Consider the following 17,380-nt stretch of genomic DNA (forward strand, 5'->3'; position numbering starts at 1 on the left):
CTATATCTTGTACAAAGCCAAATAGTTTTTCAGGAAGAGTATGCTGTAGTAAGGAACGATAGGAAGCCAGAGTTTCTAAAAAAGCCTGTGACAGAAATTGCTGCAATTTACTTGTGTGTTGGATGTATAACTAATTTTTCCCAGTGTTGCTGATCTGAAGGTAGGAGCGGGTCTTGAGTGATGTTGTTTGTTTGAAGATATTTTTGTAGAGGTACAGATTTATTAAAAATGAGGCAGTTGTTTGGCAGTTTCAATGATATTAATGAAAGCCTTGACACGCTATTGGCATTTCTGATTTCTTTTCTAGGGCCCTCGTGGTCCTCAAGGGATTGATGGTGAACCTGGTATCCCTGGCCAGCCTGGTGACCCTGGTCCTCCAGGGCATCCTACCCACCCAGGACCAGATGGACTAAGCAGGGTAAGTTTTACACTTGCTTTAGCAGAAAGTGAAGTGAGTGTTGGGCCAGATCCACGTGATATAAAGAACAACTTCTCTTTGCTTCACCATGGAGGGCAGTGTCCACAGTTTCTGTCTCCCAGTCATGAGGCACAGCAGCTAGTGGCAGTGCAAAGTCCTGCCAAAAACCAGGACAAGTTGAATGGGAGAAACCTTGGAAAGGACACACCTTTTGCAATGGGTTTTAGCATCTAGAAAAGGCAAGGTGCCCAAATCTAAAACCCTCCGTAGGGTTCTGTTACTTCCACCTGACTTAAACCCAAGGGATCTGGGTAGAGTGAAACAGGTGTACCAATTTAGGAATACAGGAGAGAAAAAAAAAAAAAAAAAGAGATGAACTATAAATAACAGAATGACTGATGAGAGAAACTAAAATGTGGTTACGTATGCTTCTTGCTGGAATTGCTCAGACCAACACTGAGAAGATTAAGTAAGGAATTGTTTGTGAAAAGCAGGGCTAACCAGCCATACAGACATACAGACAAGGTGTTCTGCAAGACTTTTTCCTCCACTACCACCCCACCTCCCAGATTCCATGTAACACTAATTATGATTGATAATTAAACAAATATTTGAGTTTCTCAAGAATACTCAGTTACACATTTATTACCGTTTCAAAGATATCTGGTTTGATTTCTCACTCCATTGTTCCTGCAACATTACTGAAAACAGTAGAGTTATACTGGCAATAAATATTCACGTTAGGCCAATGGTTGCAAGTTTGGGCAGCATTTCTTCACTTAACCACTTTTCCAAATAGTCCTGAATCCAGCAGATTCAGCCCAAGTAAATATCTTCAGCACAGAGGAATCCCTTAGAGTCACAGAAGCACCAGGGTGGGTGTTGGACCACCATCCTTCATAGGCGTCCACAGAAAATGTGAAGGAATAGGTGTGGCCAGAGATCGAAGACATTTTTGGTTTGTACTCCTGTCTCTGAAGTTAGGCACTCTCCAGCCTTGCAGAAAATGTGTTTGGGGACCATTCTGATGTGGAACAAACTGTAACTCTTGGAAGACTTGAATGGCATTTGTGCTGTTGCTCCTCAGCCACTGTAAGCTCTGGGTTGCCATGAGTGAAGGTTTGGCTTTGAATGAAGCAAAATAAAACTGTTGATTTCAACTATGTGTTTGCGGAACAAGGAGGGCACTGAGGGTTCTCCCTGCTCCAACGCATTTGTCTCTGTGAATTGGCGTGAACAGCAGTGGCCTTCAGTTTTGCTGCATAAGGGCAACAGGCTTAAAAATTCTCATTTGCAATCATGAAATCAGCTAAATTTCCATTTAGCTGAAGATATTTCTAAATTTGAAGGAGGGTGAGTGGAAAAAATGAAAGGCTTAGAAGGCATAAAGGGATATTGCAGGTGAAGTTAAGGTGTGATTTAAATTAGGTGGTGGTAAAAGGAATCTAATTAATTTCATGAGAGGTTTTCCTCTTTTTAGGTCATTTTCCCATTTTTTAATATTAAAGTGGATATACAGTCAGATAGTAAGCAGATAATATGATGCATTCGAGCAGCCTTTGAAGCCTTAAACCACCTCAAACTTACAGGAAAGAAGTTCTATTTTAATGATTAAAACAAGAATTTAGTTGTTAGTGCTGCAAAGCCAATGAAAATAATGAAGATGCGGTCACATAGATTTCTGCCTTATGAACCATCAAAATGACTGACAGCTAAAATCACCCTTCTTATCTTTTTCAGCCATTTTCAGCTCAGATGGCAGGACTGGATGAGAAATCTGGGCTCGGCAGTCAGATGGGACTGATGCCTGGTGCAGTGGTAAGACCAGATTAGCTCCGTGCTTAGGACAGGGTGGCAGTGGAGTGCATATGCAAAAACCCAGAGGGGAATTCATCCTCTTCAACTTCCTATGCCTCTAGAACCTGGATGTACATTGGATTCTAGTGCAGTTTTGTACAGTACCTGGAAAAAAGTGGAAAAATATTCTTCTATTAAATGAAAAGTTTCCCCTCCCCAGCACTTCTAGCTTCTTGTTGTCTTCCTTCCCTCCTGAAATATAACAGCTGCTAACAGTAAGGTACAAGAAAGAAAACCAGCTCCTGATTTTCCCCTATCTTGAGTCACTGCAGAGTAACTGAAAAGTGCGAGGTATGACACAAAGCAGAATAAACAAGTAACTTTGAAGGCTTCTTTTCACATTGTAACATCAAAGACAGCTAGTTTTGGTAGTAATTACAAAAATTCTGAAACCAGCTCTTACCTGAAAGCTCTGCTTTATTATTTTAAGGCAGACATTCTGCTTCTCCAGTAGGTCCAGTTTTATCACTGGCATCTCTCACTGTCCTGATATACCCTTTACTTTTAGTGCATTGCTGACTTAATGGGAACATGGGATTTTTTTACCATCTGTGAAAGCAGTTTCACCACCCTTAGTTGTCTCTGCTAGAACTCGAGGGGTTGTTTTTGAATAGCATCTCTTCTCACTACATGTGTTTATCACATTGTGATATCTTGAAAATACTGTTACCCTCTTTGCTGTTACTTTGAACATTCGTTCTTAAGGAAACCATCCCTTAGGAACTGTACTGTCCATGAGTTTGTCCACCTGAATCTTGGTTTTAGTCACGTTTGAAAGATTCTACAGTTAATCTGATGTTTTGCCTTCGGGTTGACTTTTGTGGTGATTTCTTTGCTTTCCCTTTTTACAACTGTCTCTCTTCAGTAAATTTGTTGTGTGCGCGTACAATGATTTGTTCCACAAGTCTTATTCTGTTGCCCTCCATCGTTTTGCTTAATCCTTTCACTCAATTTGTCTTGAGGCATTTCATCTCTTATACTGCCTCTTCTTTTGTCATTCTTGAGTATGGTTCCTTTTGATATTAGTGTATCTAGGTCTCTCTAAGGCCTTACACAAAGTCTACTGAAGCCGTTTGGCACTCACTGTCTGGGTTGATTCCTTGTGTTCTGCAAAACCCTTTTTTCCTTTCCTTGTGAACTGAGTAACTGACAGCTGAACCATTGATTTTTGTTTTGTTTTGATGTCAATTAGAATTTTTAAATGACCTATTACTAACCCTTCTACAGCTGTTTTGTAAAAATCAGTAAAAATTAATGAATTGTGTGTAAAAGACATAAACCTGGAGCCTCTTTCAAAATTTAAGTTGTTGGCTGCTGTAGATATTTTTGTATTGCTAGAAGCAAGAGAATTAATTTCAAACAAGGTTATGTTTACTTCATAAGTTACAATTAAGCATACTATTTTTCCTAAAAATCCTATGAAACCTATTAAGGGGAAATCTGAATTTTCTGTAACAAACCACAGTCATTTGGAAGCTGTTTTGGTGGTTTCTGTGATTTATGAAAATAGATCCTTCCATCGCTGCTTCTCAGCTTGTGGCTGAGAACAGCAGCATTAATTTATTTTGTAATTGATTCCATTATGAGATTAATCTGAGTGATGGGGTTCCCTTCAAGGCAAGACTATTCCCCCCAAGTCTGTTCTGTTATTACATTTTTTTTTCAGTGGAGCTACACAGGCAACCTTGTTATTCTGGCTGATTCTGTAGACTTCCAGAAAGGAAGCAAGCCCATATTTTCAGCTGCTAGTGGATTTAAACTCCTGTGGCTTTTTGAATTTGAAGATTTCCATTCGGTCTGCTTCTGTATTTCATCTCGCCAGTCTCCTGAGTAAAAGCCTTTCTGAGGGTTTGACCATAGAAATGTTACCTGGGAGATCACTATCAAGCCATTTTGCTGTCTTTGGAGCAGCTTGGGGAACTACTTGGGGAACTACTTGGGCGAGGGTGTTTTCCAGTGTGTAACAAGTTATGTTTTCAATAGGGTCCAGTGGGTCCAAGAGGTCCTCAAGGTCTCCAAGGAAAACAAGTAAGTGCTTCACCTCAGGGGATTTAAGAAAATTGGCCAGAGGTGAAGGTCAAGCACAGAGTAACCAGCATGTGTGTCCACCTCTGAGGCAATGTCCATCTTCAATGATGCATCGTCGAGAGGAGAATCTAATCATACCACTCTCAGGGGCTCTGCTCCAGATGTACTCTGTGCACAGAGATTAAAAAGAACAATTCATTAGACCTCTAACAAGGTTTTAACCCAACACACATTTTTTATTGAGGGGACAGCAATGAAAATAGTGACTCTTCTGATTTCAGTACTAGCATGGTGGTGTTTCCCATGGTATTTGTGTATGGCACAGGGCTTATCTAAAGTCAGAGGGATTCTAGTATCCAGCTTTCACTCATTTTAAAATGTGAGCTGATTCTGAACTAGAATCCAGATTGTCCTGTGGGCTGTGATTTCCCTGATTGTGATTTTAATATATATCCTTACAATATTTTTTTTTTAATTTGTAACTGTATTCATCTTTCATTAATTTTAGGGTGGCGCTGGCCCCACAGGCCCACCTGGTGAACCTGGGGATCCAGGACCTATGGTAAGACCACTAAATACAAACATTTCTACAACAAAATTGCAAGCAATATGTTATACCTCCTTACTTCTGAACGGGTATTTTCTTCGCATTCTCTCAGCCAAAGCTGTTAAATAACTTCAGTCAAGAGCTGTGATGTTAAAAGCATGTTTTCCTGAATCAGAAAATTTGAATTTTGTTGAATATGCATAATAATGGCTATAGTATAGACAATAATTTTTTAAAATGTTTATACTATAATGTAATATATATTATACTATGCAGACTAAGGATGGCTAAACATCGGTGAAACTGTACCTGGTAGTGTAACTTACACAAAGGATAATAAGAATATTTCGGTTTTGGAGGCAATAAAATGATTCAAAAGTAAAAGCAAGAGCTAGAGATTTGGAACAATAGCAATTGTGATTTTTGGATGCTTTTTTTTTTTTTTTTTTTTTTTTTTTTTTTTTTTTTCTCCTAAAGAATCTGTCCTATGTTTTTAAATAACACAATGCAGGTTTCTTAGGGACAGGATGGTTAGAAAGAACACCACAAAATCAAGACATTGTGCTTAGGCATAAAATCATCCTTTTGCTACATCTCTTTTTATAAAACCAGACTTTGAAATGGAGCAAATAAATATTTTAGTGATGGCTAAATTGTATTCTCTACAAATGTTTATTTCTTAGGGTCCAGTTGGTTCTCGTGGACCAGAGGGACCTCCAGGCAAACCTGGTGAAGATGTAAGTTTGTTATTCTTTGTATCTTGTTTTACTTTTAATAAGACAAACAATTGGCATCTTTGAGACTGCCTAATCAGCAGATGTGCCTGTTGTAACTACTTATCTTTCTTTGTAATCTTACTCCTCATTAAGTGCAGTGTCATAACTATAAATCTTAGCAAGCCTTTTCAAAACCCTACTTGCTTTTCCTTACATGTCACCATTATACCTAAGGTTTAAGCACTGGCTCTTTATTATTTCTTGCCGCAACCAGTTCTTCAGCTGAGATGACTTTCTTGAAATCAGACATAATAATAATCCACAGTTGCGAGGGGGCAACTGGAGGCATCTCCTCTCTTTGGGATTCCATGATGACATAGAAGAACTGTAATGATAACAAACGCTTGGATCAGGATAATAACATTTTAGTATTTCATTTTGTTTAACTTCTTAATAATATGTTGTAACTGATTTTATGACTCTATCCATGTATATACACATATATGTAAAATGTATGTATTATGTTACCAAAGTATATATGTACTGCACAAAATAGCATAAGAATTTACCTGTAGATGTATATTATTTATTTGCAAAGCACACTAAATCCATCTGAATTGTAATTTGTAACTTGGAAGTGAGTTGAAGACTGCAGATGCCAGACAGACATTGTAGTATAAAAATTACCATAGCTTGTGTAACAGCGACTTTCCCATTAAACCATACAAGGAGTTATAAGAACCTTTGGAAGGAGTTAACTCACAGTGTAATGAAGCCAAATCTCCATACTGCTCTAAGAATGTCCTCTGTTTCCAATGTATGTGTGGATTTTATTTGATTGCACTCGTGAAGGAAGCACTTTACCTCCTCTCTGTCCAGAAAATACTCTCCTGAAACCTTTCATATTCCTGCGGCCTGCAGGGATGTTTGGTTGTGACTCTGGAGGACTTAGAGTAATCCTTGAAACATGCTCATTTGGTTCTACCATATTTTCTTTCCTATTGCATCACACAAAAAACAGTCGCTAACCTGGAATGAAATTATACAGTTTTAGTTGCTTTTGCTATGGAAAAGTAAAGCAATTTGACTCTGTGTGAGAATGTCTAAAGGTTGCCTCGTTAATTCACAGGCAAACTACATTGCAGTGCCATCTTGTGATGCTGAGATGCAGTTTGGAGTTCTCACAATTCATTGTTAAAACCCTTTTTTTTAAGATAGTGTGTCTAATGCACGTTGCTGGTCATGTGCAGTGGATTTATATCACTCAAATCATTATGGCAAAGAAAAAATATATAATACTGGTGTGAATGTCTGCATATGTTTGAATGGAAGAGTGATAAGAGTAGTTAATTTTCACATTTGCTATTTTCATGTGTTCCTTTTTTTTTTTTTTTTTTTTTCTTTCTTTCCTTAGGGTGAACCCGGTAGACCAGGACAATCCGGTGAGCCTGGATTTCCAGGATCTCCAGTAAGAGAAAGATAATTTACATTTTAGCAAAATAATCATACTCATGCCATCACTCTCTCTTCTAATAATGAGTGCAAAGCTCTGCCATTCAATTTCAGAAGTACTTGTGTTAGCTTACTCTCGTGATCCAGATGAGTGATAGCTCAGAACCAGACAGGTCCTTGAGTTAATCCTGAGAGGCATTTTGCATGTGTATGTTTCAGCTGTTCTATAGATGAAATATGCACCAAACAGATGATAGCACACACCAATTACACTCCATTTCCCAGTATTTCACATGGTCACTCAAAGCCATGTGCAGGAAGTGCTCAGAGGTCGTTAAAATGATGTCAGATTGGAGTGGCACTGTTTACCTTTACCTCGGTTTTATGTTCAGTGTTTACCTTTATAACAAGCAGTCCAAGGGCGAGGGGAAAGGCAGTTTTATCATAGACATATTTAATTTGGTTTTATATATTTTTTCAATATGCAAATGCAATTAAAGGGTTTCCAAATAATATGTACTTGTATTCCAGAGGATAATTGCCATTGGTCACTCTAGAAATAAAAGAAAAACATTTTGGCCCCTGTTAAGAGTTCTGCCTTCATTAGTCAAGTTTCTGTACCTGGAAAGGAGCTGTAGTGTGGCTGAAAAGGGGACAGATAAACCCCAGAATTGAAGCCACCTGACTCACATCACCTCTTGAGCTGCCTCTTTTTCTTTTAAAGTGTCCAGTTCTTGCCTGGCAATTTTGTTAGCAACTGGAGCTACGATCTCTTGGAGAGAGATCTGAGTTTTTAACAAGGAATTGTTGTTTCCTAAGATTTCCTCCTAAGTTTGATGGATCAAAGACAATGCTTTCTAAGCTGTTTGAGGCAGGTGTAGTCTGTGGAGTATTGTTCTGTTCAGATCAAGCTGTTTTGCTCGATAAAAACATCTTTTAGGAGGCTTTCTAATGAAGGAAAGACATACTGCAACTGCACACCGACACAAAAAAAAATATCTTTAAGAGTTTGTTGCAATTGCAGAGCACTCTAGAGAATAGCACTGAAGTTCCTGATAGTTTATCATGACAGTTGCCATCTCTTAATCAATGGCAAGGCTCACAGAGTGCTAGGGACACCCAATGGTTCTTTCCCCTTGTGCATGATTTGCCTCCTTGCCATGTGACTTGTCCCATGTGTGCGCTTCATCATTCAATTGCCCGAGTTCTGTAAGCTGCTATACATATACCACGGAGTGTGGGCCAAATAAATGCTTTTTATGGGCTACATTCAGGCTTAACAAGCATAATTTACATGCAAGACCTTGTATGACAACAGAGCTCGTTCTTCACTGAGAAACTCACGGAGTGTAAATAATTTCAAGAACTCTAATCAATTAATTCCAGAAATTTCATACCTTGATAAAGTCATTTTCCCTTTAGGTGTCTGCACACTGTGGAGTAATTTCCCACTGAACTTCATGATCAAACATTATGCGTATAGTTGGCTGTGGGAAGACAAAGACCTTTCGCACATTCCTTGATGCTAATAAGGGAGCAGCTAGTCTGTGGCTGAAGTTCTCTAATGCTGAGATCTCAGATGCTCTTTTTTGCTCTTCTGAATATCAGTGTTGCTTCATGATGCTTCGTTTTCTATAATATAGCTTTGTGATTTTTTGCTATTCTAAAATGTATGAAGTGTAACCTTTTTGAGAACTGTGATTCAGAGATACCATCAAGGAGGAAATGATATGCTGAAGCAGTTTGCTGAATTGTTGTTATCTGAGAAGGTGTTAATGTGATTTCTATTATAAATTCATGTGACCAGTATTCTGACATGAGGTTCCCTTCCGTTACTTAGTCTTTCCTGAGAAAGAAATTGGGAAACTTGGTAGGAAACAGTGCAAGGCAGCTGTGGTTTAATTGCTAAATGCGCTTTAGTAGCAGTTATTTATCGTGCTACTTGACTGACATGTTTTGAAAGAACATGTACAGTGTGCAGTTCGATCTCACTTTCTATTTTATTTTAAGTCATACCTCTGAGTTTTGATCTCTGTTTAATTAAGGTTTCTCCATATAAAGCCTCGACTCTTGTTCTAGCACTGGTTTTATTTTATTACTTCTATTAACATTTGAGGTTTGAATGTACACTGATGTAAATGATAAAGTTTTTCATGTCAGTGAAAACGTGCATAATGCTGAGACTGTCTTAGTCTCAAAGACTCAAAAAAATGAGTCCTTTATAGCTTGTTGGGCTATATCATCCGTGAGGCGCTCAAAGGCTATGCCTCGCTGTATTATGTCACCAAGGGGAGGGAGGGTTAGGAGTGTTGGTATTAATGCTGCTACCCTCTTCCCTGTTAGCAGCGTTATTGCTAGGTTTAGCTGCAGAAATCAAAATGTAATGGGTTTTGCCTTCTTCCTACTTAGGGGCCTCGAGGCTTTCCTGGTGCTCCTGGTCTCCCGGGTCTCAAGGGTCACAGGGTAAGAGACAAGGTTTCCCCTCTCCTTATAGACGATGTTTCCAGGCAGTTTCAGTGTAAAGATACTGAACTTTTTTTTTTTTTTTTTTTTCTTTTATGGTCAATTTGACTACACAGTAGACCTGCCAATTGTAGCACAATTACTGGCATGTGAGAGGAGGGCTTTGCAGAAAATGCGCTCTGTTCCCCTTTAAGCTGACCTCTGTATAATATTCTCTAGTGCTTTCTTCACTCTATTTTCAAATGTTCTGGGAATCTGGAAGGAGCTTGCATGAGCCCTGCCAAGCTTCAGGAGGCACAAACCTGACAGTTCTCTTGCTTTTTGGCAAGTCTTGCATTAGGGTGGGGAGCTTAGAGGTGGATATGTTTGCGACATGGAGTGATTACAAATTACCAAGTTTTCTGGCCAGAATTTTACTTTGGGGAGGAATAAATAGGTTTCCTGTGGCTCAGAGCCTCCTCCTTGTTGTTTTAGGATTTTTTTTTTTTTTCAAACATTCTTGTTTTAAAAAGGAAACCAAATCCAAGGAAATGTACCTTGTACAAATGGTTTCCATTTAGGAAATGTTTAAAAACTTTATTCCATCTGTGGGGTTTTTTTTCTTTATTTTTTCCTTTCTTACTGTTGCCACCTCAGATCCATCCTTAACACTTTAGTATTGAGGTATTTTAACAATAGTAGTTGGAATGCTCTCTGCGTGTATGTATATAAATGTAATTTCTCCATGTTTTTATAACTTACAGGGATTGAAAGGACTTGACGGTCCAAAAGGTGAAATTGGAGCAGCTGGAGCAAAGGTATTTTCACAGCCCAAAGAACTAAATGCTTCAGCTTGTGTCCTGTAATGCCAAAACAATGGAAGCTGGTAGATCTTTTGAACATGGCTTTGTACCCTCTCCTGTCAGCATGGGTTGTGTGGGGTGGGGAGGCTACATGGGATTGTCCATCTTTACTGTGCATTTGATCCACGTAAAAACTGCCACACAGTGACGTGTCTGGGCTTTAGACAGTAAGAGAGTTCAACAGCACCAGCCACAGTTTCAGCTGGGGCTCAGTTCTGGTTGCACGGGGTGAACTGACTGCAGCCTGTCTGTGACACCTACAGAATACCCAGGGCAACAAATCTGTTAACAGACAGCCCATGCACGTCTTGCAGTTTTCCACTCGGGCAGTCTGTGGTTCTTGTTGGCTTGATGTGACCAAGCTGCGAGAGGAAAACCAGTTTCCTGACTTTCTTTAACATATTAAAATAAAATAAATTCATAACTAAAACCTGACTCCTCTCTTGTGGGTTACCGAACTAGAGGTTGGCTTAAAAGAAACTGGTATTGGAAAGGACAGAGCAAGTATTTTATCAAGCTGACTAGTGTTCACCTAACAATTTCCTTCTCTTAGAATTTTTGACCCTCACTGGTAATGGCACCACCCTTACAACTTCAGCTCAAGGCAGTGATAACACAGGATAGCCAGCTGGAATCAATCCTTACAACAGGGATTAAAAGTTATTTTAAAGGAGCATAGAACGCATTTTTTTTGGCTTTTCCACAGTGATCAGCACTGATGCTAAAAAATTTTTGGTGGTAACCATAGGTGGAACAGAACTATTCCTTTAGGTTATAAACATAGTAAATGAAGTGAATCTTCCAAAATCTAAATTTAGATGTGAAATGGGTTGTTAAGGAGAGTTGGTGTAAGAAAAAAGACTTCTTTCTTGAGATTGCCTACTCCTTTCTGTGGAGGCACCAACAGTAGCAGGCTTGGTAGAGACAGTGCCATAGGTGGTGTGGGCAGTGCGGTAGGAACAGGTAGGAGTTAAATCTGCTTCACTGGGAACATGTAAATATGGCATTTCCCACCTGCCTGGGAAGCAGTGCCCCTGACGTGTGTGATGCACACAGGTGACCATGCAGATCTGTCTCTTAGGTCTAACATAAGCACAGAGGATACATGTGACTTCATTTCCCACTAACCCGTTTCCTCTAATTTTGTCATTTCATTTCCATTTCTAGGGAGAATCTGGACCAACAGGTGCCATGGGTGCAACGGGTCCTCTAGTGAGTGTCATGTGCATGGGATATTACAGAAGTGGCTTTAAGACTGTAAATGTTATTGCCAATAGGAATTTTTGGGGTTTGGAACTTTCTCTTAATTAGGGCTTTGTTTTCTATTACTCTAACAGTAAATTTGGTCCACTGTAAGCTGTTACTCTTCTCAGTTCAGAGACATAGATAATAACAATAAATGAGAGGGCTCAACAGAAACCTGAATGTAGGTTATGTGACTGTTTACTTACTCATGTAAATGTAAGATGACTTTTTTTTTTTAACATGCTGATGCTTCATATGGAGTGATATGGATGAGAAAAATTTTAGGTTACTGAGGTAGAAATGGAATAATTTAGGTCAGAAAGCCACTAGCTAAGAACACCACGGACAGCAGATTTGGGAGGTTATGGTGAGGATAAGCATGCATGACATAGAAGTGAAATGGAGAAAATTGTTCTCAGAGTAGTATTCATTCAAATGTGGTTTTGGCCATCTGAATACTTGTGATCAGTATAACACGCCAAAAATCAACTCTCAGCAGCACTTCTGGAAGCAAAGAACCTTTCTGATATCAGATAATGACATCTCTGAGTGAAGCACTATCTTGTGTCATGCAGAATGTAACATATCCCTACAGTGGAACCTAGCTTGTGAATGGCACATACTAAATGAGATTGCATTATTGACCCTGGTGAGCACATACAGAATTTATTCTAATGTGTTTAAAAACCTGGAAATACTGTTGGAACAGGAAAAGAGAAATTACAGTCTATTAAATTTCCACTAGGCAAGCCTGTGAGGCTGCAGGGATTTATGTAAGCTGCTGCTTCTTTCCTGCTATGGGACAAGATAAGCTACATCTGCAGGAGGGAAAAAAATAATTTGGTTCTGTAACTGTTGTTCGCATCATCTGTCCTTATCATGCCTGTAGTCTCAGTGAACCTCATCACATTCTTATTAAAAGCAAATAAAGAAGACTAAGCAGACCGCTGAAGAGCGATGCAGTGCAAAACTTATTTGAAGCAAAGGAAAAGTCAAGTATGTTTAAAAAAAAAAAAGTAAGAAGCAAAGGAATAAATAAAAATAAGAGGGGGTGACATGTTCTCTTCACTATTGGGGGAAAAAAAATGAAGTGAACTATATTTTCCCCTTTCTGTTACTCTGCCGTGATGAGCTCCTGAATGGTGCACTTTTTGTCCTTTCTTAAGGGACCTAGAGGAATGCCAGGAGAAAGAGGTCGAATTGGACCACAGGGTGCCCCTGTAAGTAGGATCTTCCTTCTCTCTCCTTGTAATTCTTCCCTTGTTTTACTTAAATTTAAATCCTTGAGCCTGACTATTTATTCATGTGACTGCTAGTCACTTCTGTGATGAGTTCTGCTGTAGCTTAAGAAAGTTAGGACTGAGCAAAGTTTTGTGGTGTGAGACCTTTACTATAAATTTCGAAAGTGAAAAACAGTTTTAAAAGGCAAATGCTAGCTGTGTGGTAATTTCTCATACCAGAGCTGCCCACGAGAGCAAATACCCTCACAACACTTTTGTCTGTGATACAGAAATGTAATCTTTGCTTCTGCAAAATTTCTTGTGAGAGGGTATTTTCACCAAAATATACTGAACTAGAAATAATATGTATTGATTTTTTTCTGGAAAAAGGTTTAAAATGAAAGTTTATGCATTCAATTTAAGTCTTATAATTTAATTCCAGGTGATAAAGCTGTCATCTTAAAAAATATTTTGATTTTTAGCAAAAAGAGAGATTAGTCTTGACATGAGGTCATTTTTGAGTAGACATTTCTTTCTGTTGCTTTACATCCAGTGTCAAGTATTTTTTTTTTTCTGGCATTTCTCCCCATGACTTTTACGTGCTCCGTTTACATTATGTGCTCCATACAATGACACTGTCAAAATACTGGCCTCCCTGAAACCCGAAAAAAATCCATTAACTTGAAGGGGAGCATAATTTCTTCCAGAAGTTTTCCATGCCAGTGTTTGGAGGGCTCTGCAATCCAGCATGTCTGTGATTGCTTTAGTATGTAAGGCTGTTATCAAAAATGCTATAAAACAATATATAAATAATAAAAAAATTTAATTAGACTTTTTGTAAATATTCTGTCTTGGCTATTTTCCTGTCTAGGGTGGACGTGGCCAGCATGGTATGCCTGGGAAGCCAGGGCCAATGGTAAGATTCTTTCTTCATCACCTATTTTTTTCACCGTGTATTTCCTACATGCCTTTTGACACTACCAAAAGAAGCACGAAATATTGTTGGCAGTTGCTGGTAACAGTTAAGTGCACCTGGAATTATCTGTTAAGCGATTCCTACTTCTACTCATTTCAGCTTTAGTGCTGTCCTCTGAGAAATGATACGCTGTGGTTGGCTTCATCTAAAGATTTTAGTTTGCAGAGGAGGAGGCAGTAGCATCTTCCCTGGAGGGGTGATGCTTTGCTGCTTTTATGAAGTGAGGTCCATATTGCAGGGAGATAAATGCCTTAAAGATACGCACTGTCATATAAAACAGTTTACAATTGCTTATTATATCTGCCTTCACATACAAAGTTGGCAAGTGAGATTGTACCCATTCTCAGTAAGAAATGTCACTCACTGATAGCAGAACCTGCTACCTGCAATTGATCCATTACAAAATGTGTAAAAGATAACCTTTTAATTATGGACCTAAATATGGACAATTTAATTGTGGACACGTTGAACTGAAGAACCAGAAGCCTATGTGTCAATGTCTGCCAAACTGGGAATGCCTGGCATGCGTGACTATGGAAGTTCTCACATGATTGCAATAGGGCTGAAGGTGATTGTGGTGGTTTTTAAAATGTGGATGTTGGTGTATCAAAGGGTGATAGTTTCAATCCTACAATCCAATCTCACAGTGCATTTGCAAAATGCATTTGAGTGAATTTGTGTGAGTATTAGGAAGCCAGCAGAATTATTCACATATATACAGCTGATTATGTGTTGCTTTTGCAAATGAAAGCTTGTGATTATTTTGTGCTATCTGTGCAAGGCCAGCTTCCACTTGAAAAATGTTGTATTCTTTTTTTATTTGCCTTTTTTGAAAGAATGAATTCCAGGATGTGGTGGACAGTTTCTGCCTGTTGATGTAGCTAACTTTAACCTTTACTACTTTGTGCTGATAGACTTAAAAAGAAAAAAACAAATCCCACCCCCCAAACACACCTGCCTGCAATTAAAATTTCATTTTTGTGCGTACTTTTTATTTAATACTGATATAAATCCTGAGAGAAATTCATTTACCTGTGTCATCTTAATAAACAGACTGTTTTATTAAAAACTTCATTAAGAAATAATTAACTGTAATAAAGCTCAAAAATGAGTGTGTTTAAAAGCTGCAAAGCTGAATTGTTTAGTATCTCATGAAAGAAGGGTAACTTGTCAGAAGAAGCTTTCAATCAATGAAAAGATTTTTCAGTATTGAGAACAAATTAAGAAGTTAAAAAAAGGTGGGTGCCGAGCTATGAAATTCTACATAAGGGTTGAAATTTTTCTTTGGCATAAAATAGGAGCTCAGCTTCAGTTAGACCAGATAATGGTTGGCTACCATTTTTGGTAAAATCCCATGTAGTGTCACAAGGGAGATGCTGGTACTTAATGCATGTGTTTCTCATTGGGGGAAGTGTCGATGAAATGCATTATTCTTTGGGTCAGTGCAGTGGCACACCGTAATGCTGGAATTCTTCCTGCAACAAGAGATTTGGCTGACATGTATTTGTGATCCAATAAAATGGAACATAGGTTTTTCAAAAAATATACTTTGTAGGCTGTTACCTCAGTTCTGTAGAAATCCAGTGCAAGGTCATGGCAGAAACGTTGTCTGTAATTAATGCTTAGTGGGACATATTGTTCTTATTAAGTTTGTCAGCAAAGCTTTATTGCGTAGAACATTTTTTACAGTATGCATCATATTTTATGAAAAGACAGAAAATCAGAAAGGATAAAGAGGAATCATCTGGGAGCCACGTTGTAGTGAATATTTATAACCACTGTGTGCCGCCATCCAGAGGGTTTATAATGCAGTAGAAAGATCTGTTGGATGTCTTATTCAGCACAGGAGGTGTTAAGGAAACAATTTACAAATTTACCCATAAAGGACTTAACTGGAAGTCTTATTTAACAAAACCAGACTTGCATCATCCCATACAGGTATATTCAAGTGTATACCCTCAAACTTCACTTTCTCATGGGTTTGGACAGTCTGCCATGTAATGTAGTCCCAGCTGTTTGCATCCCTGCTGGAATTTCAGATCCTCACAGCCACATAAGGTGTGCCTCTGAAGTGCAGTGCGCCAAGAATTTTGCTCTAGAACCAGAAATAGTTTAGTCACATCAATACTTTGGTCTGCTCAAGCTGTCAGCCCTTCTTAGATACAGCATCGCCCACCTCAAGGTACAAGGCTGTTTGGGAAGAGCTATACCCATTTTGGGAGTTGGAGATGTACCTCTAGCATAACCCAGCCTTTCCTCCACATTTTCCAGAAATACCTGCTGATCTCTGCACAAGGATCCAAGCAGTAAACTGTCTCTGCTCTACATCTTTGTCTATACAGCTTTGAAAATTTGATACAAACCCCATGTTTTAGTGCTTGCAAATGATTTTGGCTGGGAATCTCTATGGCACAGAAGAGTAGGAAGTAGGGCATGTAGTTGCATGGTCTTTAATTATATTTTCACTTGTCATGTTGCTTGCCTCAAAAATCATGTTTAGCAGCCCAGTTGTTTCAGTGACGATGTGGCTTGTATTTATCTTTTTTTTTTTCTGGATTACTATTTCAGATCTTAAATACTTGAAACTCTCCTTTGCTACATTCTGTAGAGCGAATTGTGATCACTTAACAAATATCTGATCTTTTCATTACCATACTACAGTAGTGTAGATATAAAAAGAGGATATGTTGTTAAAAACTAAAATTGAAAAACAATTGCCACATTAATTATCAGCTGTGTACATTGCAATTTGTGCATTAACAGATGAATCAAGAGCTGTAACTTTGCTGAAGTCAGTAAAGACTTGGTTAAAATACTGCACCACAATTCCATAAAACGTATGTATATCACTTAGAAAAAATATATTTATTGTTATTTTGGAACAAAAGTTTTATAACTAACAAATACATTTAATCCCAGAACCATATTTACCTGGATATTAATCTGTGTGATCTAAACAACATTGTCTGTCTGTCTTTTATAGGGCCCACTTGGCATAACAGGTTCTCCAGGTTTTCCAGGTGCTCCCGGTGTAAAGGTAAAAAAAAAAATTAAATATTTTTTATTATATCTAACAGCACGGAATTAAAAAACGTGTACTGGACTACACATTGATCAGACTGACGTTCACAGGTCCCTAAGAGTTGCACTGAAATCAGTCTTAGTCAAGACCTTGAGAGAGAAGACAGAAATCAGAAACCAAATGAAGCAGTTGCAGTTCACCACAGTTAGGAGACTTTGCTTTCTCTCTTGCTTGAGCTAAGGGGTGATTAGAAGCTGTGCCTCAGAAATCTTGTCCCGTATAGTCAAGGAATAACAAAATGCATTATTACAAGTTGTAAAGACTAGCATAAGATAGTATGGAAGCAGTACCTCCTAGTGCTGAAATTTCTAGTTTTGGCTGAGAACACATTTGAGATGACCTAGACTGGTAAGGCAGACACCTGAACCCCAGCTGAGATGTGCCACAGCTCATCATGATAGAGTAAACTAAGATGTCACGTTTTGTGGCTCTGTGTGATTGGGCTGAAATGGAAACCTTACACTGGCGCAGTGCTGTCACCGTGGGACTTTCCTCTTGTTTTTTAAGAAAGTGCTCCATTTTCCCCCACCCCAG

The 17,380-nt window shown here is 38.6% G+C and overlaps 1 protein-coding gene across 1 annotated transcript in view; it reads left to right on the plus strand.

Moving 5' to 3' along the window:
• COL5A2 (collagen type V alpha 2 chain) overlaps positions 1-17,380 on the plus strand; it is a 113,039-nt gene that overhangs the window by 65,759 nt on the left and 29,900 nt on the right. The window contains exons 7-18 of the mRNA XM_055812464.1: positions 308-418; positions 2,159-2,236; positions 4,259-4,303; positions 4,812-4,865; positions 5,534-5,587; positions 6,981-7,034; positions 9,428-9,481; positions 10,225-10,278; positions 11,491-11,535; positions 12,735-12,788; positions 13,660-13,704; positions 16,748-16,801. Of these exons, the coding sequence (XP_055668439.1) occupies positions 308-418; positions 2,159-2,236; positions 4,259-4,303; positions 4,812-4,865; positions 5,534-5,587; positions 6,981-7,034; positions 9,428-9,481; positions 10,225-10,278; positions 11,491-11,535; positions 12,735-12,788; positions 13,660-13,704; positions 16,748-16,801 (702 nt within the window). The remainder of the gene's footprint in view (positions 1-307; positions 419-2,158; positions 2,237-4,258; positions 4,304-4,811; positions 4,866-5,533; positions 5,588-6,980; positions 7,035-9,427; positions 9,482-10,224; positions 10,279-11,490; positions 11,536-12,734; positions 12,789-13,659; positions 13,705-16,747; positions 16,802-17,380) is intronic.

The sequence above is a fragment of the Falco peregrinus genome, chromosome 8, assembly GCF_023634155.1.
Source record: "Falco peregrinus isolate bFalPer1 chromosome 8, bFalPer1.pri, whole genome shotgun sequence".
In the NCBI taxonomy this organism is placed as follows: Eukaryota; Metazoa; Chordata; class Aves; order Falconiformes; family Falconidae; genus Falco; species Falco peregrinus.